We start from the raw sequence: 24412 nt of genomic DNA, 5'->3' as shown, positions 1-24412 counted from the left end.
TAGACTAGTTTCATTACTTTTTGCAATAAGCCGCATTCATTAGCAAATCTTGGGTGTTTACTTTTTTAAATAAAAGTCCAACAACATATCCTGATAATTTTCTTCATTTACTAATACCAGACAGACTGCAACTTCTACAACTCGCAAGCAACTAACTGCCAGTTTGTACTAACAACAATCGACTACTACTCCACAGCAACTAGTAGCTTTGACCTTACAACAGTCCTTATGCAGTAAAGTAACAATCCATGACAACTAGTTCATTATTATAAGGGGCAGTCAAATGAAAGGAAGTTTTTTTTTTGGGGGGGGGGGGAGGGGAGGGAGTAATCTGTTTATTATTTCAATAGTAATCACCATAATTGTGACTACGTTTATCCCACTGTGAGATGAGATGGTCAATGCCTTCATGAAAGAAGGTTTACAGCTGCCTACAGAACTGTGATCATATCCAGACATGCACCTCTTCATCCAAAGCAAATCTCTTTCTTCAGGGTTCCAAATATATGGAAATAGCATAGGGAAAGATTGGGACTATATGCAGAATATCTAGGGATTCCCAGACAAACTTCTGCAGCTTAGCTGAAATAATCTTGGCAACATGTGGGCAGGCATTATCCTGCAACAGAATAATGCTGTCCATCAACATTCCTAGGTGTTTGGACTTGAGGATGCTCTTCAATTTTTGCAAAGTGTCCTTGTACCACTGTGCGTTAACTGTGGCACAGTGTTCCAGAAAATCAATGAGCAGCATGCCCTTGCAGTCAAAAATAAAGGGCATCATGACTTTGCCAGAAATTGAATGACTGTCTTTTAACTACATAGCAAAAGTTATGCTGGGATGCTCTTACACATCCTCCATACAGTACTGATCTCTCCCCATGCTGTTTCTGTATTTTAGGAGCACACGAGAAAGACATCCATGGCCATTGATTTGCTTTGGAAGAGGTGAATGCCTGGGTACAATCATGGTTTCATAGGCAGTTGCAAATATTTTTCTGTGAGGGTAGTGACTGTCTTGTCTCACAGTGAGGTAAATGCATTAAAAGTTGTGGTTGTTACTTTTGAAATAATAAGTGTAAATGGTTCACTGAATTTTTTTCCCCTTCTTTCTAATTTTCATTGACTGCCCTCCAGTATTGTTAATACTTCTGTAAAGTTATAATGAAACATTATATTTTAACAGAAACTTAAATGTGATAGAAAGTTTTACAGTTTGCTGCCTCAAAAAAAAGTGAAGCACTCGGAAGACACCATTGGATGTTGTTGCGACTTCACACACATGCACAACATTGTCTGGTAGTAAGTGACTAGGGTTGCAATTCTTCATAACAGATAGAATGGCCACCATTGTGCATTACTGTTCTTTCCGTTTTAGTATTGTTACCAGCCCCGGTTGGGTACATAAGGCATGAACAGCATGATCACTCTGAAGGAAATTGAGATTTTACATACTCATATGAGACAGTGTTGTCAGTACCTCATTGTGGGTTTGGGTGGTTGGTTGAATCATGCAATGTCCAGATTTTTGTGACGTGCAGATGTAACAGCGGTCCGATGTTGGACATCTTGGGAACCTGAGGGCAGGCTTACTCATTGTAATGGTCCCAGTGGACCCTGTCTCACCACCACAAGAGAGGATTGCCATATTGTGCACCAAGGACTTTGTAACCCCATCACATCAGTGCCTGAAACCACGAACAAATAATGGACTCCCTGCAACACTGCATCATCCTGTACCATTGTTCGGGTACTAGCAGCTGCTCTAGGGAGTTACCATCCCATACATACATTGCCATTAACATCATAACACAGATGGATGCAATTGGAATGGTGCCTGATTGGGAAACATGGACTGATGATGAATGACACCACATGCTATTCATCTATGAATCATGGTTCTGATGGCCATTGTTGACGAGTATGTCAGCGAGCTGAGTGAGATTCCATTCTTCCAGGCATAGAGATATTACTCCTGGAATCATGATTTTTTTTTTTTTTTGGGGGGGGGGGGGGGGTGGCGGTGGCATTAGGTATGACTCCATATCACGACTGGGGAATTCCAGTGGTGAAATGGTTCATCACGGACATGCTGCGTGTTACCTCTCAGGTGACTGTATCGTGATGCTTTTTAGCAACAGAACAGTGTTCGGCCACACATGGCATATACTGGTAGCAGACAAAAATGTGCTAATAACACAGACACACTGTGTGACCATGCCTAATATGGTGTAAGAAAACTGTTGGCACTCAGAACAGCTTCCTGTCATCTCAGAATGGATAAAAACAGGTTCTGTGTTGGTTTCAATGCTTTTATACTATTGTTCCTTTAAAATAGCAACAAGTTCAGGTAATGAAGATGGAGGTGGATAGTGATGATGTACCCTTCTCTCCAAAGTAGACCACAAAGGCTCAATAATATTAAGATCTGGTGACTGTGGTGGTCAAGGGAGATGCAACAACTCATCCTCATGTTCAGAAAACCAGCCCCGAATGATGCGAGGTGTGTGGCCAGGGGTCCTGTAACCTTGGAACACAGCATTGCCATTGGGAAACAAACATTGTACTGTGAGATGTCACATAACCCTTGTTAGTAATGCGATCTTCTAGAGTAACCATAGGGTCCATGGAATACCATGATATGGGTGCCCAAATTGTCACGAAACTCCCACCATGTTTCACTCTAGGAAATTAAACTTGGTGAGAAGTTGTGAATTGTGTCAAACAAGACTCATCTGACCAAATGACTTTCTCCATTGCTCCATACTGTAGGTTTTATGGCTTTAGTACCACATTTTCCTTTTACAGGCATTAGCATCACTGATGAGTGGGTTTGGAATTCCAGCTCCCCCTGAAATTTCCCAACTATGTAGCTTCCTTCATGTTTTCCAGATGCTGATACGGTTCATGAATATGATATTCAGCTCTACAATGACTTTGACAACTGTAGTCTTCTTATTTTTTTGTCGCATTCCTGTTCAACCATTATCTGTCACTGTTACTTAACTGACATTTTCATCCGGACTATGACTTAGCGGTTTTCTGGTTTCCCTGTACACAGTATAAATCTTCAATTCAGTGCCTCTTGAAACTTTGAACACTTTCACTACCTTGGCTACAGTAGCACCCACCTTATGATCATGAACAGTTTGCCCACGTTCGAATTCACTTATCTCTGACATAATGCATTCGCAACTACAAGGAACACTTTTCCTGACCACAGCTAACACTCACATCATATTGACAATACCACATAGGTGTTGTTCGTGGTCAAATATGACAGTGCAAGCTGCAGGCTTGTCTAGCATCTGTATCTAAGTTCCAACATATATTTTTCCTCCTGTACCCAAATTTTTGTCCAATCCTTGTATCTTTATGAACTGTCTGTGTGATATTGTTATTCCCATAGCCAGCAAGACCCCTAGAGTCTGTCCCACTTTGAAAAAGTGTGGGCCAGCTCAGATTTTGACTCCATGCTGGCACCAGTATTCAGGATATTAAGGACCAGCTACAAAGTTGAGAGTCAGATTGCCTCAGGAGAGGATGCAGTGCCAATGACACCCTTCCCAACTCAATCAATGCATGCATCTAGGTCAGAGCTTGTGCAATATTATACTGATAAGTGGGCTCATACCAACAAGTTCTTTGCAAATTTGAGTCAATTTTGTATTCATTTCAATAACATCACATACCCTCTCAACCCATGAAGTTGCATTTCATTTCTTCCTTCCGTTCTGGTTACCTCATGTTTTTGTCAGATATTGTCTTTAAAACTGTTTTCTTATGGTTTTTTTATACAAAATTTTCTAAAATATTAAATATGAAATATCAGATATCTGCTAAATTTCTTAGTTATTTTGATTACTACCATTTAACAGGTTTCAGTTATTACCTACTTAAATATTTACAATTCTGATAATAGATCTCGATATTGTGCATTGTTTTTCTGTTCTATAATCTTGTTCATTTCATACAAAAACTGTATTCCATTAGTGAATTATCATTTTCCTGCATTAGAAATTATTGTTTTAACATAATGGAAATCTGTATGTACAAAATTACAAATTAACATAATTTTGCAAATGAAACCGTATAACCTGTTATTTACAGGACATTCAGTTATTCCAAATAGTGTTACACAATGAATAACAAATGCAAAGGAATAAACATAAATATACTTTAGTAAAAGACACAATCTTTTGTGAATTACTCAGTACATTCTATCATCTACTCCTATACAAAATCTAAAGCTGTTAAATTACAATCTTGATTACACAGGTGTAGGTGGGTTAATTACCCATAATCAAAATGATATTGACAGGGACATCTATGATTAAAAACCAATTCATGATTAAAAAAACAATTATCTACACAAGTAGAGTATATTTTTCTTTTATTTGATATAACACATCTCCCAGTACTGATTAACATAACAAATAAAAACCTTCAACCTGAGCATGAATAACAAACATATTCTAAAAATTTAGAACTTCAGTACAGAATATTTGTAGTTACTTCATTTAATAGCAAAATTTCTAATTCATTTACATGGTGCTCTTTTTTTCTAGGCCTTCTGATGATGAGGCATCAGTTTCGACTACAAGCAGTAGCAGCTATTTTGACCCTAGTAGAGAATACCTTCACATTCCAAGAAGGCAGCATTGGTCTAATAAGGCACAGTTTGTGTTGGCCTGCATTGGGTACTCTGTGGGGCTTGGAAATGTCTGGAGGTTTCCATATCTCTGCTACAAGAGTGGAGGAGGTAGGTGAACATTACATTGTGTTTTTAGAGTATATGTACCCAGTACAATGTCCAGCATAAGATGTATTTTCCATTTGATGTCAATCACGAATCTACTCTGGAAGGAATAGTACACTTGCAAATGTCACATAAAGATAGATCATAGGATTAACACAACTTTTTTTGGAATGAATACCAATTTCTCAGTATTTTGTCAATGCATACTAGCAGTTGTACATACATAATTGTCCTATTTCCACATCACCTATACTACTATATAAAGACATGTCATTGTTTAAGATAGTTACCAAAAATCTCAAAAAGTACTTGACCAATTTACCTCAAATTTTTACCAGATACTCTAGTAAACATTTGGGCAAACATAGGATAAACACATTTGGCCATATGTGGGCTATATATATTTAATGTACATAATATACAAATAAATATACTAGGGAATTTCTTGATCGATTTACTTCACATTTTTACACAATGCTCTAATAACATGCAGTTTCATTTTCTTTCTCTTAGTCAATTTTTACTATGATAGCAGTGCATGTAAACCATTAGACAAACTGTTTCACTAGTATACATTGTTTCTCCTTATATGTGATTTTGAACAAAAATTATATACACAACAATGTGCTGTTTTGTGTTCTTCCTCACATTCAGTATTATTAGCTTCTGATTAGAATACTACTGTGGAATCTGAATCATCCAAAACTTTACTATCTTACCCATTCGCAGATTAAAAATGGTGAAATACTGTCATTTAAGCTACTACCTTCACAGATGCAGCAGCTGGAGAGGTCTCCATAGCTAGTATACCATTGATCGCAAACAATAAACCTATTCATTTTAAGGAAGTTTAATTCCCAGTCGAGGTTCCATTTTCAATAACAAGGTCAAGGAGGGAAGGGGTTGGGAGGCTGAGGAAATGGATAGAAAGATGGGGAGGGAATTGACATGGGGGGTGGGGGAGATGATGGACAGAAAGGGAGGAGAGGGGGAGTAGTAGGAAATGGACAGATAGGGGGGTGGAGGAGGTTATGAAGTATAAGCAATTTCCATATGTATTTAGCAATTGAAAAGGATTGCTGGGTTCACTAGTCATACTATAAAAACAAGGTGTTTCCAGTCATGACTGGCTAAATTGAAACATAATACACTATCTTATGAAAAGCTTCTAAGCTTCCAAAGTGACTTGGGTATAGTATCTTAAATCTCTCTTTTAGTTTGTTGCTAATTCTCTAGTACACCAATGTACGTCATCTTCAAAATCATGTATGATATTGGAAGTATTTTTTCATGTTAACACAGGTAGGAGGTAAATTCATGACCACAACACGAAGCTGATCATTGGCATGCCTTATGTTAGACTAGTGAAGAAGTGTTAATAAACTCAAAACAAGCTTAACAAAATGAATGAATGTAGTGTATATTATAGTGCACAAAAAACAGCAGTCTTAAATAACAGTAAGCGAAACAAGACTAGGATTACTGAGCAAGGCGTTGCAGTGATTAGCACACTGGACTCGCATTCAGGTGGCAGACGGTTCAAACTTGCATCCTGCCATCCTGATCAAGGTGTTCTGTGATTTCTCTAAATTGCTTCAGGCAAATGCCTGGATGGTTCCTTTGAAGGGGCAAGGCTGACTTCCTTCCCATTCTTCCCTAATTTGATGTGATGGATGACATTGCTGTTTGGTCCCCTCCCCCAAATCAGTCAAGCAAGAAAAGAATTACTCCAGGAATAAAAACCTCGTCCTAAAACGGGAGAATATTCCATTAGTTGTAAAAACAAAGTAATTACTCCCCTCAATTACTCAAATAATATAAAAGTTACCCATGAATCCAAAGGACAATGGAAAGACAAGTTAAAAGGATGTACAGTGGTGAGTGCATTGACAGATCCAACAGCAAAGTGAAATCAGTGTGGTGTATTGTAAAATGGGAAAGAGGGGGGAAAGCAACACACACAAATATAGAAAAAAACACAACAATGATATGACTAATCCTGATGCTTTGGTGACCACGTTCAAGAAATTATTTGCAAGCTTAGCTGAAGAAGAGGTAAAAAATATTCCAAAAATAAAATATTAACCAGTAAACCAGAAAATACAAGCATGCACAATCACTGTTCATTAGCACAACTACCAAAGATTAGGATGTGAGAAATTTTTAAAAAATTGTATGCAGTTGTCATGGATGGGCAGGAACTGCCATGAAGAAATGTGTGCATACTATTGCTTAAACCACTAATTCATCTCTGTGACGGGTCTTTCCGGGCAGGAACTTTGCACAAGTACTGAAAATTTCAAAAGTTATTCCCATTTTCAAAAAAGATGAAAAAAAGACATGAACAATTATCATGCTATGACAATATCAGAATGCTTCTGTAAAGTATTTGAAAAAATTGCACACAAAAAGCTGATGGATTTCATTGACAAAATAGACATTACTGAGTATATCTCAATATGGGTTTATGTCCTCACAAATGACAGTATATGGCTACTTAATACAATACTAGATCTTTTAGATGCAAAACAGCCCATAAAGGCATATTTCTAAAACTGCCAAAGGCTTTTGGCACAGTGGAGCTTAAAATACTGCTGATAAAAACTGAACAGTGTGGTATTAGAGAATTGGCAAACAAATGAATTACATCATTCCTAAGCAATCACTTGCAGGAACTCAGTATGATGCACATGGGTAAGCAACTCAGTTTGGTAACTGAAATTCCATTTGGAAGTAAAACAGTCAAGAAAGGTGTTTTTTAGGGTTCAGTACTGGAACCTTCACTACTCCTGTACGTCAATGAACTAAGAATGAATGTAGATGTTCAGACAACTGTCATAATTGGAGATAACTGTACTCTTCAAAGAGGACAACACAACAGCAGTGGTACAGAAAGCTGTGAATACGGCTACTGAACAAATCAACAACTGAGCTATAAACAACTGACTACCAACATTAAACAGACTGTTTCTGTGAGCTTCCATACCACACAAAACTCGAACCATGTCAATCACTTGTTACAGTTAATAAGCAGCCAACAGAACCAAACACTTAATTTGAATTCCTTGGTCTGTGGTTTAATGGAATAAACATATTTATCAGATAAATGCTAAAATAAGTACTGGCTACAATGCCCTGAGTGAGCTGCAAGCATGTACAAAGGGGGTTCAGAAAGGAAGTTACACATGTCCTCCCTCACTAAGATCATTGTACAGTAACAGTGGGGCATTCTCAGAAGTTCAGAGTTTTCTGCAGTAGATATAAAAGGCTATCGCAGTGTGGAAGTGAAATTAAATGACAACTATAAACATACTATAAAGTTGAACTACAATTCTTATGTGCAAAATGTGTAAATTGTATGCAAATTCTGCTTGTTTGTGGACTATATGCAATTTCGCATCCATCCTTAATAAACTGTGTCAACAATTTGACCAATGTTGCACAGATGTGGGCAATGCTAATCAGTACATCTAGATTGTGGACCATGCTATTTCCATCTGTTTGGCAAGCTAAAAGAGCCTTGGGGAGGGGGAAGAGATTTTTGCAATGATTGAGACATTCACACAGCAGTTCTTGAATGGCTACATCGCCAGGGGGTGGTAGAAGACCCTTTTATTAGTCAGAAAACAGTAAAAAATGCATACATACTGGCTCACCTATGGTATGGTGTGGTATTCTGGAGTAATTTTCCAGCTGTCCTTATCAATTTTCAAATCCAGAAAGAGACATGAAGATTGTTAATGGAAACAAATCTAGAAAATCATCCAACCCATTTTTAGAAAGCTAGAGATACTAACACTGCCTCAAGAGTATAAAATTCAGGCTGAATGCAAGACAAAGAAGGAGAATGAAATACAAACATTACACTAGAGTAAACTGAAACCTGCATGTGTTACATGCTAATACACAACTTTATCAAAATGGAGCATTGCACATGGTTCTTAAACTTCCCACAAATATAGGGTCTGTTGAAAATAATTTACAATTTTGTAAAGCCAGGAAGTCTTACTTAATGTGTCACTGTTTTCACCCCATGAAAGAACCTGATTTTGACTAAGTGCAACGCATGAACTTGCAATGCACTCCAAACAACACTCTACCGAATATAAATACCAACACATTTTGTCCTACATCTGCAACATGTTGTGTAATATCAGATTACATGAGCCACACAAATAAATAAATAAATAAATAAATAAATAAAGAAGACAGTTGAACCTGACAAGTAGCCTACCTCTCAGATGCTGATGAACTGTAGCTGCATAATTCACTGCAGTATGATTAAATATTATTTGGTGCAAAATGTTCTCATAAATATATCATAAGAATGAAGCACTTTATCGTGGCTGTATATTAGAAAAATGTTGATGTTTTATGGAACTTGTTCCACATTATATGTGTGATGAAATTCTCAAAAATAGTCAGTCGTGTAACCATTTTGTGACTAATATTAATAGCTGAATACATAATGCTGAATTTACACTGCCACAGTGCGATGTGATGCCAAGCAGAATGATGATGCAGAAATAAAAGCTGACATCACCTGACAATGGGAGAAGAAGTTTTAACAACGAAAGAGCTTGATGCCTGTTTTGACAGCAGGCTGAGCTGAGTGATATCAAGTAGTGCTGTGCAATGACAGTGATGTGATTGCAAGTGAGTTTGTTTTTCATGTGTTAGTTTCAAGCAATATCTTGCAATGGATGTCAGTAATACATGAATGCCTTGTGTTGTGGGCACTGACCAACAAACACTTCCACAACAAGGATGTGATACCTCAAGCTAGATTTGCTGTAGTTGAAGACTGTGGAGCAGATGGTAACTACAAAAAAGTAAAATAAACAAGTGCAAAAATACTATGGATAACTAACACACGAAGTTTAGTATATTACCGCATCTGGATTATCTACAAATTTTATCCTTTTGCTAATGAAATGATGACCACAACAGGTACAGTATTAATAAATTGGACATGAGATAAATTTGCATTAATGACTGTTGATCCAGTTTTTGAACGGATTCCTGACACTCATCACACTTATGAAAGCACTATTGGTTTGCTGTATCATTTTTGAAAGCATACCACCAAAGTATTGTTTTCAAATGTGTCCTGGTTAACATTCCACTGAAGAGATGTCGGGAACATCTGTATTGATTGTCACATTGTACAACATGCATGTGCTCTGAATAATAATGTCTGTGTGTTCATGGAAGTTTCTATTTCCTTTTGGAGAAAACTCAAATTCCTGGCCACAACAGTGAATGTCCATTCCGTAACTGTTCCAGCCCTTGATAACCTCTGTTTAAATGACCTTCCTTCCTGCTTCCCTCCAGAAACAGCAACATTAAATTACCCGAGAGGGGAAAGGCTTCATGTCCAATCAACACGAATGGGGGCTTCTACTGAAATACCAGGTATTCCTTCTGGGGTGGATAGTTTTTAGGCATGTTCAAAATATTATTGTACAAATCATTTGTCCTAAATGTCCCGCCATCTGATTGCTTTCCAACCACTGTACAAGTATTGCGCAGCAGTTTGAAAATATGGTATAGTAGGTGTAGGTATTTGCAAATTTCCCATATTGTGCCACTCACTCATCCAAAGATTGTGTGACTGTAGTTAGATGCATCTAAAATGACTATGAAAGAGCACAGAAAAATATCCCAACTGACAAATATCTGAAAAAGAATTAAATGAACAGTATTGTACAATGTGAAGGATGTTTGAAGGAGTTGCAATTAATGTGCAAAAGGAAAAAAATATTCATGCATAAGGGTGTCCTAAGAAAAATGGTCAATATTCAGGGATATGGCAGGAAGGATCATTTGAAGCAAAATGCTTCGTATGAACATACATCCTATTTCAAATGATTTCAGTGATAAAACACATTTAATGTATGCTTTATTTCATGCTGGTAGTGCAGACGTGTGTGTTGCCCACCCAACCTCTTTGATGTTTTATTCTAGTCCAGCCTACCTCATTGCTTTCAATTGCTTTTCTCAGGATGTCTTTCTGCCATTAAACTAGATCATTGAAAATGCAGTTGTCCATGGTGTGTTGTGACTGAGGTGTTCCAAGGAATTAATAGCATATCAGAGAGAAGCATCAGTTAACTGTGTTTGTGTATGCACTGGCCAAAATGCCACACATCTATACTAATGAAGAATATGCAGATTTTGTGTATGTTTATGGTAGCACTCCTGCTGCTCGCCTCCTGCTAGTCGTATCATGGACACTGCTGCTCTGATAGGGAACCTGCAGAGGCACTCAGGTAACAAAAACATCTTCTCCCAAGAGTGCACAAATGCACTGAATTTCATGGTGGGATATTTGAACATTTGATGTGCACTATACAACAGCTGTAATGTGATGCATGTGATAATGCCTAGAGGTGAATGTATTAAAAAATATGAATTTTTCATTTGATGCTTTGTAAAACACGTGTTGTAACATTTACTGACTGTTGCACATTTGTGAATCTGACAATATATCAACTAAAACAGAAAATAAATAACAATATACATTAAATTGTTATATCTTGGAAACCATTTGGAATAGTGCATATGCCCATATGAAGCTTTTTGCTTCAAACGATCATTCCTGCCATATCTCTGTATATTGACGATTCCTCAAGGGACACTCTGTGTATTCACGCCTGAATTTCTTAGTGAGGTGGTGAAGACTAAGTGAAAACACATATGCACTATTATGTTCCACCCTATAACTTTCCAGAGTTGTAATCAAATTGGCTGTGGTATGAAGTACTGACATTTTTGAAAGACTTAATGACTCCATGGCAGACAAACGGTAACATTTCTCTCAGAAACACAACTCCATTTCAGCACAAAGATGTCCTATTGTCAACGGCTCTTGTTACAGATACACAGTGTGTTTCAGATGACAAGACTACCAATGTTCATTAGAAGCCAGCTCTTCAAGGCTGTCCAGAAAATTCAGAGGACAACATTTCAGTGTCTCCATTCTCTCTCTTGTCCCGCCCAGACTACCTTAAGAGACAACGAAAAAGTACAAATACAGAGTTTCTGAAAACAGAAAAACAAAATCTGAATTATTGACCAACAAGTCTGAAAACCAGACACAAGATGGCAGTTAACACTTATAGCTGAGTTTGCAGCCCATCATGTGGACACTTATCAGCCAAAACTCAGTTAAGAGCTAGAAATAAAATGCAGCAGATTCTATTGGAAGAATTGCAGCCATCTTCAACCTCTTCCAATTTACACTCCTTTGCGTCTTGTTACGGATCTGAAAATCGTCAAGCTGAAAGCATTATCTCAAACTTCCAATACAGACACATTTCAATAAACTATCATGAACTACGTTCTAAATTGTAAATTTTGGTGAACATGTCACAAATTGTAAATTGCTGATAGTAAAAAATGTTTTGTTAAATTCATAATATGTACTTCACTGACGGTGACAATAAGTTTCTCTGAAGCAGTAATAGCCTCTCTGAAATTTGTTTTGCTTCTGTAATCTACTTGAAACAGATGGCACTGTATGATGAAATATCTGTGTACTAATTCTGAAGTAATTCCAAAATGTATCTCCATCTCTTCTCAAGTCCCTATACAAATAATAGAATTATTCTACAGTCATTCTCTCCTTGTTGATTTTATGCCTCCGCTTATGGCTGCCTTGAATTAATTAAGAGAGCCCTGCCTTCTATTAAAAACAAAGTTGCTTGACCAAGCAAAAATAACATTGACGAGATACATTACACTGTTTGCTGTGTGAATGCTCAATCACATTCTCTCTCTTTGGAGAATCTGCTTCACATCACATCGTGGGCAGTATAAATTCTGCTAAGTGAATATATGTGGAGTGCACTACCTAGTGAATTCTATAAATATAATCTAGCAATAATTATTGTAGTATGTACTTTGTATTCCACAACACAAATTCCATGTAATAATGTGCAAAGATGAGCAAAGAGTGAGCAGTTGTTGACAGGTACCTTTCCGTACAGCCAGCAGGATTTTGTACTGGCTCCATGTCGCCAAGGAGTTGGTGGTGTGGAGATGGTCATGCTTGACTGAAACCAATAACAAAATAAATAAACATTAGTTGCAATCCAGAGTGACTATTTTTTGTGTACTGTTTAGAAGAGTGCTGCTTCCAATTAAATTTAAAAAAAATCTGTCTTATAATAATGCGTGTTTCATGTAAACTAGGAAATGAGTACTTGAAAATGGAATGTAATTTGAGTATTTTTATAACTACCATATTTCAATAACAACTTGTTTTTTACACACAGGGGTCTTCTTGGTGCCATATTTTATTATACTAATAATATGTGGTATCCCAATGCTGTACATGGAACTAGCTGTTGGGCAGTTCACCAGGAGAGGGCCCATCGGTGCACTAGGAAAACTCTGTCCACTTTTTAAAGGTGTGTGGTGCTCACGGGATGCTACCAAAGTTCCTGCTGTAAGTTAGGATTGTAGAAGCCATTATTCATAAGATCGGTGTCACATATCACAGAATATTCTGTCTGTCTGTCTGTGTGTGTGTGTGTGTTGTGTGTGTGTGTGTGTGTGTGTGTGAGTGAAACTTCCTTTGTTACGAATTACAAAGTGAAAGCAACTTGGCATCAGGAGGTAACAACATATACTTTATAAACACATAGGAGACAGTAGCTGCAGCTTTTAATATTTCTGCTTACATTTATCTTAATTGGAAGAGGATGTAAAAAAGCAAGCAACTGAAAATAAGACAACATTGTGAGTGCACAGAAATCTAGGATGGAAATGTATTAGGAAGGAAATAGTTCCTTACTTGTGCATTTTGCTTGTACTGTCATAGTGTAGTGGTGCAACTCTCAAATGGAAAATGAGACATTCATAGAGTGAGTGAGTGAGTGTGTGTGTGTGTGTGTGTGTGTGTGTGTGTGTGTGTGAATTTTGTGGTATTGTTGAATAAAACTCCCTTAGGCAGAAATATAAAACAAAAATGTTGTACTCAGTTGAAGTATTGGTCTAACCAGAGGAAGGCCCAGACACAGGTAACTGATTCAGCTCATATTTTTTGCAGGTTGCTTGTGTACAATCTAAAATGAAAGATATTTTTGCTCAACACTCCCCATTTTTGAGGAAAGTTACCCTTAAGTTCATGATGCACAATCAACTCACAGTTGATTGGATTGATAGATAATTGAAAAATGAGAATTTTTCATCAACATATATGGGATCTATAAGCACATATTCCTGTCAAATCAACAAAAGAAGCTTTTTTGATTGCCGTGGGTTGTTAAATGAAAGTGCTGCTGCCGTAACAACCAAGACATCTGGCTGGGAAGCAGTAAGCCTGTGTTAGATTCTTAGTTGCATTATGCAGTTCTCTCTCTCCTTGCCGCCACTTCCCTCCCCCTCCCCCCTCCCTCCACCACCCCCATCCTCGCCCCTGCCCCCACCCCCACTCCCACCCCTACCCCTACCCCTGCATTAAAACTGGTAGGAATAGGTGGGTTAATAAGGTAAATAAATCAATAAAGAATAATAACAAATTGGGCAAATAAATTTGTCAAATGACCTGGATTAGAAAAGAATTGAAATTTAAAGCATCATTGTATGCACAAACTTCCAAGTAAGACTGCTGCAAAGATGTGTATTCAACAAACATTCTTGCATGAGGGAGAAAAACTAACCCTCGGCACAGTTTGTTGTGTATGTGGACAATATTCCAACACAGAATCTGGAAAATTGTTGCCTAAATTTTTCTCATGCTTATAAGAAACTAATGGCTTATTTGGTCCGTGGGATATAGAAGAGGTCAGTCACTTAACTGACTCACTAAAAGTGTTTGGTTCACTTGCCCTAGATCTGGGAAACAGGATAATTCAATTTACAAAACATACCTTGAGAACATTTCAAAACCATACATTTATGATAAAAAGTTTTGTGTGATATTGGATTCCTGGGGTGTACAAGCTAATGCCATCAAGTATGATAGCAGGTTCATAGGCGACGAGGGTCAACTGACTTGCATGGCAGAAGTAGTACACCAAACTGCACCCCTGTGTGCCATACATGTGATGTTTATTTTTGTTAAAACATTATTTCAAGGCTTCAAAAATACGATCTGCTTCTGGAAACCCAGCAGGAATTGCACAACTGTGTGGATACAGTAACAATTCACAGCATAATTCATGATCAATTATGTAATTGCTCAAAGATTGCACTTGACAGATGTTCTTGTGCTGCAAGGGAATTTGCTTCAAATGTTCATACACAAAGTACCATTCATACAATAATTTGAAGGAAATTGAGGACATGGAACAGAGTAAATGAAAGAAACATTGTAAATTGATCAGGATTAAATTCTTATTTCTTTACTAGCTCAAATAATTTGAGAAATTTTTTGCCTATCTTGTTATTATTTCCTTTTGATTAGTTACTTATTAACCCTCTCATGCCTACTAATTTTGAAACATAAAAAAATACAAATAAAAAAATTGCAGAATGCAACTGGAAATTGAACACAGGTTCTCCAATCTGCAGCCAGATGCCATGGTTATTACACCAGCAGCACCTTTGTTAAACAGTGTTTACGTTATGGATACATAAGTTGCAGTCAAAAACATTTTTTCCTCAATTTCTAGGAAAATATGTGTTTGCAGAACTCATGTATGTTGATGAAAAACATTCAGTTTTCAGTTACCTATCAATCCAATCAGTTCTCAGTCAACTGTGCATCAAAAACTCTTGGGGTAGTTTTCTCAAAGATAGGGGGTGGGGGGACACATTGTTGAGCCAAAATATCTTAATCTTTCAATTTGGGTTGTGCAAAAGAGCAAACTGCCAAATGCAAGCCAAATCAGGTGGCCGTGTCTGTGGCCTTCTCCTTGTGAGTGATTTCCAATTCCTTGCCTGTAAAGAGACTACTTAATTTGAGAATGGAAAATCCAGATTGGAATGTAAAATATAATGAAAAGGGTAGTTTCTACTCACTATAAAGTGGAGATGCTGAATCACAGAAAGACACAATAAAACTGTCGGAAAGTTAGCGTTCAGCCAACAAGGCATTTGTCAAAAATAGAAAACATACAGACATGCACAAACTTGTGCAGATGCAGCTCACAAACGTATGACCACAGTCTCAGATAGCTGAAGCCAGACTCCCTTTATGCAACTCAGCATCTCTGCTTTATGTTGATTATTCAGTTTTTGCATATAATGTTGATGACTGATGGAATGATCTTTATACGTACTCATATGCTGGAGTCCACATAGCAACCACATATATGACCCCCCCCCCCTCTCCTCCTCCTCCCTTTATTTTGTTTTTTCATCATCAGTCATCTGACAGGTTTGATGTGGCCTGTGTTGATCTTTTCATCTCAGAGTAGCAATGGCAATGTATGACCTCAATTAATTGCTAGACGTAGTTCAATATCTGACATGCTCTACAGTTTTTACTCTCTACAGCTCCCTGTAGTATATGGAAATTATCCTCTGATGCCTTAGCAGCTGTCCTATCATCCTGTCCGATCTTAATGCAGTGTTTTCCATATATTCCTTTTCTTGCTCATTCTGCAGAGAACCTCCTCATTCCTTACCTTATCAGTATATGACCATAAGAACTGATAAACAGTCAGGTCAGTCAATGAAACATTCTGTTAAAAATTGAATTCACAAATTGACTGGTCATCCCAAAAATTCTGCCAATTATGCTGAGAAACCATCAGAAATAACTCCATCTATTTCGTTTAAGGTACCATTTTAACAGAACTTTTGTCATGCAGACAGTGTCACAGTCAATAGCTCACACTCTGATGTGCTAAAGGTAATTTTTTTGTATGCAGTATTTTTAAATCTATTTCAAAATGTAAGAAAAAAAAAAGATCTTTCTCTTTACTAGGCGCTGGACTGGCAAGTGTTGTAATATCGTTCATTATGTCCACATACTACAATGTCATTATTGCGTATGCAGTTTACTACTTTTTTACTGCATTTAAGACTGAAGTTCCATGGCATGAATGTGGTCATCGATGGAATACTCGAAACTGTTGGACTTCATCAAATCTGAAATTTAACTTCACAAAATCAAACAATTCCAAATCACCTACTGAAGAATTTTATGAGTGAGTAATAATTAAAGGATAAACTGTATGCTATTGCTGAAATTTTATAAACAGTCAGTATTTTCAGAAATTTAGATTAATCATTTGTTGCTCAGAAATTAAAAACTGAGAATGATAATTCAAATAGTGATCATTTTGTTTGCTATATGTTACATAAGTCTTACGGTTAAGAGATGGCAAATGTATTGACAGAATCATTTGTGGTGGACAGGGTGTTCTATAATTACTCTAGAAGAACTAAAATGAGTATGAAATAAGTCAATCTCTTTTTTTCTCCATTGAATGGATCTCATACTTTTTCAAAATTTCTAGTTCAGATTTTACTTTAGGTGACCAGTATGTGTGAACCTCTCACAGGTCATTGTGTTCATGTAGCCATCCATTATTATTTTTATCCATAGTGTGTATGATTATTCTTTGTTAGTGTAAACCTAGTCCACTCATAAATTTGTATACAATTCTATTTAGTTGTAATTTGATGGTATTTCAAGATATAAAAGTGTAAAGTGTTTTTTTGTTCCCTCAGGAATAAGGTCCTAAAAATGAGTGGTGGCATAGATGAGCTGGGAGACATAAGATGGGAGCTAGCAGCTTGTCTTCTAGTTGCCTGGATTCTTGTTTACTTCTCCATATGGAAGAGTGTTAAATCCTCTGGGAAAGTGATGTATTTTACTGCCACTTTCCCTTATATATTAATTATAGCTTTCTTAGCACGTGCACTCTCCCTGGATGGTGCAGATCGAGGTCTTAGATACTTTTTTCAACCACAGTGGCACCTTTTGGCAGATTCAAAGGTAAGAGTACTACTACTACTACTACTACTACTACTAACAGCACTGCCAACACTACCACCACCACCACCACAACAACAACTATTACTACCGCCAAACCTACATCCCCCATCACAATTGTTGCCAGTAGCAAAAATGTTTGAAAAAAGTCCGTAACTTGCTAATCCTAGGGCTAGCTTGTTTTCACTGTTCTATGTGTTTTGTCATCTCCTTAATGTATTGCTTATGATGCTAAACATAGGTCCAAATGACAATCAGAATTAACTTCCCCCAAACATAAGGGAGAATGGGTGTAGGTGGGGTGGCTTGCATGCCTCAGCAACACAGATAACCATACCATAGGTGTAACCACAACAGAGAGGTTTTTGTTGAGAGGCCAGCCAAACACATAGGTCCTAAAGAGGGGCAGTGGCCTTTTCAGTAGCTGCAGGGGCAACAGTCTGGATGATTGACTGATTTGGCCTTGTAACATCAAACATAATGACCTTGTTGTGCTGGTGCTGTGAACGGCTGAAAGCAAGGGAAAAACACAGCAATTTTTCCTGAGGATGTGCAACTCTACTGTATTGGTCAATGCTGAGTATGTCCTATTTGGTAAAATATTCCAGATGTAAAATAGTCCACCATTTCATCATCAGGAGAAGCAAAACTGGCATTCTACAGATCAGAGTGTGGAGTGTCAGCTCCCTTAATCGGGTATGTAAGTTAGAAAATTTAAAAATAGAGATGGATAGGTTGAAGCTAGAAGTGGTGGGAATTAGTTGTGTTCATTGGCAAGAGGAACAGGACTTCTGGTCAGACAAATAAAGGTTTAAAAATGCAAAATCAAATAGAGGTAACGCAGGAGTAGGTTTAATAATGAATAAGAAAATAGGAATGTGGGTAAGCTACTATGAACAGCATAGTGAACAGATTACCGTAGCCAAGACAGATATGAAGCAAACACTTACCACTGTAGTACAAATTTATATGCCAACTAGCTCCGCAGATGATGAAGCGATTAAAGAAGTGTATGATGAGAGAAAAGAAGTTATTTAGATAGTTAAGGGAGATAAAAATTTAATTGTTAGGGGGACTGGAATTAGATAGTAGGAGAAGGAAGAAATGGAAAAAATATGAGTAGTATGTGAATAGGGACTGGGGTGAAGGAATGAAAGAGGAAGCCGCCAGGTAGAATTTTGCACAGCACATAATTTAATCATCAGTAACACTTAGTTTAAGAATAATGAAAGAGTTTGTATACATGGAAGAGACCTGGAGACATTGTTATGAACTTTGGATTAAAACTGAAGAAACTGCAAAAAGGTTGGAAATTAAGAAGATGGGACCTGGATAAGTTGAAAGAACCAGAGTTTCAGAGGGAGCACTAGGCAGTAGTTGATTGAACAGGGGAAAGGTGTACAGTAGAAGATGCATGAATAGCTTTAAGAGATGAAATAGAGAAGGTAGCAGAGGATCAAATAGTTAGAAAGATAAAGCCTATTAGAAGTCCTTGGATAACATAGGAGATACTAACTTTAATTGATGAAAGGAGAAAATATAAAAATGCAGCAAATCAAGCAAGTGAAAGGGAATACAAATGTCTAAAAAACGAGATGAACAGGAAATGCAAAATGGCTAAGCAGGAATGGCTAAAGGAGAAATGTAAGGACTTAGAAACATATTTCTCTAGGGGAAAGATAGATACTGCCTACTGGAAAATTGAAGAGCCTTCGGGAGAAGAGAGAAGTAGATGTTGAATATCAAGAGCTCAGATGGAAAACCAGTCCTAGGCAAAGAAGGAAAGGAGTATACAGAGCATCTTTGAAGGGAGATGAACTTGAAGGTAATATAATAAGAATAGAAGAGGACTTAGATCAAGGTGAGATGGGAGATATGATACTGTGAGAAGAATTTGTAGAGAGCACTGAAAGATATAAGTTGAAACAAGGCCCCAGGAGCAGACAACATTCTGTCAGAAGTACTGATAGCTTTGGGTGAACTAGCCATGACAAAACATTTCCATCTTGTGTGAAAGATGTACGTGATGGGCAAAATACCCTCAGACTTCAAGAAGACTGTAATATTTCCAGTTCCACAGAAAGCATTTGCTGACAGGTGTGAAAATTGCCAAACTGTCAGCTTAGTAATTGTGTTTGCAAAATACTGAAACAAAATTCCTTACAGAAGAAAGGAAAAACTGGTAGAAACTAGCCTCAGGGATCATGAGTTTGGGTTTTGGAGAAATGTAGGAACACACAAGGCAATATTGACACTATGATTTACTTTAGAAGATAGGCTAAGGAAAGGCAAAGCCATGTTTGTAGTATTTGTAGACTGAGAGAAATTTTTGGACAGTGTTGACTGGAATACCCTCTTTGAAATTCTAAAGGTTGCAGGGGTAAAATACAGGGCGCAAAAAGTTATATACAACTTTTACAGAAACCAGATGGTAGTTATAAGCATCAAGGGTCATGAAAGTGAGGCAGTAGTTGAGAAGGGAGTGAGATAGGGTTGTAGCCTATCCCCAATGTTGTTCAATCTGTACGTAGAGCAAGCAGTAAAGGAAACCGAAGAAAAATTTGGAATAGGAATTAAAGTTCAGGGAGAAGAAATAAAAACTTTGAGGTTTGCTGGTGACATTGTAATTATGTCAAGACACCAAAGGTCTAGGAGTAGTAGTTGAACAGAAAGGACATTGGGAGGAGAATTAAAACAAGGATAATGGAATGAAGTTGAATTAAACAAGTGATGCTGAGGGAATTAGATTAGGAAACAAGAAACTTAAAGTAGTAGATGAGTTTTGCTATTTGGGTGGCAAAATAGATGATGACGATGGTCAAAGTAAAGGGGATATAAAGTGTAGACTGGCAATCCCTAGAAAAGCATTTCTGAAGAAGAGAAATTTGTTAACATACAATATAGATTTAAGTGTTAGGAAGTCTTAGCTGAAGGTATTTGTCTGGAATGTAGCCATGTATGGAAGTGAAATGCAGATGTTAAACAGTGTAGACAAGAAGAGAACAGAAGTTTTTGAAATTTGATACTGCCAAACAATGCTGACTATTAGTTGGGTAGATCATTTAACTAATGACATGGTACTGAATAAAATTGTGGAGACAAGGAATTTGTGGTACGACTTGACAATTTAGTATTGGAAGTGAAGAGTGTGTGTGTGTGTGTGTGTGTGTGTGTCTGTCTGTCTGTCTGTCTGTCTGTGTGTGTGTGTGTGGGGGGGGGGGGGGGGGGGTAAAAAACTATAGAGAGAGACCAAGGGATGAATACAGTAAGCAGATTCAGAAGGAGTAAATAGCAGTAAATATTCGGAGATGAAGAGGATTTCACAGGATAGAGTAGCACTGAGAGCTGCATCTAACCAGTCTTTGGACTGAAGATCACAACAGCATCCATCCAGTGACTTCTACAGATCATATTGTGACAAATCATCAGTTTTATAATGGAAGGAAGTTCAGCATACACCTTATAATGTCTGATCACTTCTTACTTTCCTGATGGTTAATAGTATTGTGCAAGGTCTCAACTAGAGGCCTGTTTTCCATCTTATGCATCCAACCTGTTGTGTTAACTGTATAATATGGATTAGTGCTTGTGTAGTACAGTGTGTTGTATTTTCATGTGAGTATGGAATGAAAGGAAAGAGCTAATAGTACCAGTGGAGCTGTTAAGCTTAACATCCTCATAAGACAGATGGATCAAAGTCAATAGTATCGCATGTCCTCATTCTGTGAGAAATTATGAAAAAGTACAGAATTTGGCCTAAAACATTGGAGTAGTTTCGTCATTTGGAACCTTACACCACTACGTCTCCTATAACTACTACCTAAATAGATATGACAAAATATCTTACACTAAAACATAAGTGTGTACATATGTGATCAGAGACTGGTTTCTGATTACTAAAAACTGTTTATACCCTTTCTTTTCTAGCCTCCATCCTGTCATATAGGGTGCATGTTTTGATGATTTGTCAAATTTTGTTGTATTTTAAAATTGTGACCAGTAGCTCTTTCTGTCTCCATTGTTATATCTAAACCTAAGGGTGCAAAGTTGTGTGTGTCATCAGTCTATGAATTGTGCAAATTATGTTCTGTGTGTTGTTGTACTTTGACTGTTTGTGTATCATATTTTCTGAAGTGTCGATTGAGGCTCAGCCTATTTACCTGACTGCCCATTGTACCTGCCCAATGGTCATGTATCTACCACATGGATACAATCGAGGTCCCTCAATTGCAAATCAAGCCATATGAGCAGGACTACTGAGAACTATTTCTGCAACTTCAAAAGAAACTGAGGAAATAACATAAGATTTAGTAAAAAAATTCTGAACTAAGCATTACAAAGCGAATATTGAATTACTGCACTTAAAGTACCAAAAGTTTCTACAAAGTCTTCAGTTGTTGTGATTAAAATTCTTCTGGGTATTATGCCATGTCATTGCTAAAAACTAACAACAATAATAAATGGCCTTCCTCAGGGCATGATGAGCCATGCCCTGAGGAAGGCCGTTGCAATTTGGCCAAAACATCGGAAGACAAGACAAGAGTTGCGTGTGCAGTCGATGAATGCGATGACACTTTTGTGTACAATAATACCAGTGATAAATATCAGTGGTTTATGTTTCTGTGGCTTTATATCTGCCTTCAGGAACCTCAGGCAAATTAGGGCACCAAACTTTTAAAAAAAGGACTATTTAGTTGCAAAAATCTTGTAGTCGATCCAGCAAAATCTGCAATACTACATCTAAAATGTCTTCCTGCAGAAAATCATTGATTGCTTCTGTTGGACTCTTGGCCTGGACATAACATTATGTCTGTCTTTAGGAGGAGGATGAAAAGACTGTTAATTTAATTTGGATTCCACATGGAACCAATTGTGTGATTCAAACCCTCAATAAAGAAATTTTTTAACAGTGTAAAGCATTTTTCAGAAGATTGCTGGGCAATATGATTTCTGGTAGCTCTTTGTCATTTCAGGTTTACTATCATAAAAGTATTGTTGAACTTCAGTCATTTGAGCATTGTCAGTTTACAACATCATATTTTACAAATTCGATCAATTATGCAGCACAACAGCCACAACCATTTTATATTCTGTCCAAATAAAGCAAGTAATTATTGTGAAGTGTCTGAATGCATAAATTTGTATTTTATCAGGTGTGTCTTGTGAAATGAAAATATTATTTTTCATCATGGAGCACAAATTTCACATTTTTGTGACGATTACAGGGAATAAACAAGGAACTGTTTCATTGTTAATAAGATACACATTATTCAAAAAGTATCACAAGAACTGTGTACAGAAATTGCTATAATTTCATGCTGATAAGTCCCAAATGGTGGAAGTAATCTGTGATGTAACACTGCCTTGATTTTGCTTCCTTTGCCAGTCATTTGTGCAACAATTACATCTGCAACAGTTTATCTGTCAATATTAACTACAAATTATCCAAAATATTAATGATTTGAGACATTTTTTGTGTGGTTTAAGTGCTTAGAATTCATGTTGTGCAATTTGGACTTTGCACTGCATTCCTTTATCACAGCTATGTGTCCTTATTTGTCAGATCATGCACTAGTCAGGCAGGGTTGCACAAACCACTGTTAAAAACTGTTATTCATGCAGCAAAACTGAATAATTTCAATTCTTTTTTTAACACTTGCATTGCACCGTAGCAGCTAAAATTTTGAGTGTGTTTCTGTTGGCGTATTCCTCCTGTGTGAAAAATTTCTGGGTAGGTTTTGGCAGGTCATATTGTATCATTCCCTTGTGAGTCAGTGCCTCTGCCCATGCCACGCTTTGTGTGCACCCTCCATGACAGTGTTCTGTACTATTCCAGTTCATCTGCATCCATCTTGATGTACTCTAGGAGGCATGCCAAATCCCTCCCCCCATGAAAAGGCCATGTATGGCCGAAAATCCCGTAGTTTCTCCCTTGACATCCATCGTAAAAGCAGCAAGAGGGTGAGATTCCCCAGCAGCGAATCAGCTGCTGAAGGTAACAACACTGATGCAGCTAGCTCCACCAGAAAGGCTGAAGATTACAGAGGCTGCAGTGGCAGTTGGTCGATCGGGATTGACAGAGGCCAGAACTCAACCCTTGGTGAATGGCAGGAGGAGGGCCCTCAGCCAAACTTCATGGGCTCCGCATGGCCAGTCACGGGAGCTATTCTCATTAACACCCCAGTTCGCCATCAAAGGTAGGGCAGCAGGGATGCTTACTGCCACAGATGTGAGCCCCTCACCAGACCAGTGTTGTGACTGACCCCATAGCGCAACCAGCTTGGAGACACCAGTGGTGCGAGTCCCACAGTTCATGGGCGCAGCTGCTCCCAATCAGCATCCACCACAAACAAATGCTGAGCTTTGGGGCTACTACATCTGCAGCCATCCTTGCTGTCAACTAGACGCTGAGGTCCAAAGGGCAGCTCTTTGAGGAAAATGGGACAGATCGCAATGGTCTGGGACATGTGACTTAGGTTGCAACAAGTCCAAGAGACTCCATGACTGGTACCCATGCAAACTCTCCATCAGACACCACCAGTTAATTGGTGTCACCCAGGATATGCAGCTAGAAAACTAGACAGTGCATGATCATGGAACTCAACAAACGTGGACTTCAGGCTTGAACATTCACATGACTTGCTCTACTTCAGAGTTAGAAGCTGGACGAAACAGAGTGGTAGTTAGATGCTAAGAAGCTGGATGAAACAGAGTGGTAGTTAGATGCTAGATACCACTGCAGATGGAAAAATCCACAA

General features: G+C 37.8%; 1 protein-coding gene across 2 annotated transcripts in view; it reads left to right on the top strand.

The window, feature by feature from the left end:
- The window catches only part of LOC124623659 (sodium- and chloride-dependent GABA transporter ine-like), a 332671-nt gene that overhangs the window by 269557 nt on the left and 38702 nt on the right, over positions 1-24412 (top strand). For both annotated transcript variants that reach the window (XM_047149051.1, XM_047149052.1), the window contains exons 2-5: positions 4569-4762; positions 13039-13173; positions 16641-16863; positions 17390-17657. In XM_047149051.1, coding sequence (XP_047005007.1) covers positions 4569-4762; positions 13039-13173; positions 16641-16863; positions 17390-17657 — 820 coding nt within the window. The remainder of the gene's footprint in view (positions 1-4568; positions 4763-13038; positions 13174-16640; positions 16864-17389; positions 17658-24412) is intronic.

This window comes from Schistocerca americana, chromosome 1, assembly GCF_021461395.2.
Source record: "Schistocerca americana isolate TAMUIC-IGC-003095 chromosome 1, iqSchAmer2.1, whole genome shotgun sequence".
NCBI classification, from domain to species: domain Eukaryota; kingdom Metazoa; phylum Arthropoda; class Insecta; order Orthoptera; family Acrididae; genus Schistocerca; species Schistocerca americana.
This window is presented reverse-complemented; position numbering and strand designations above follow the sequence as displayed.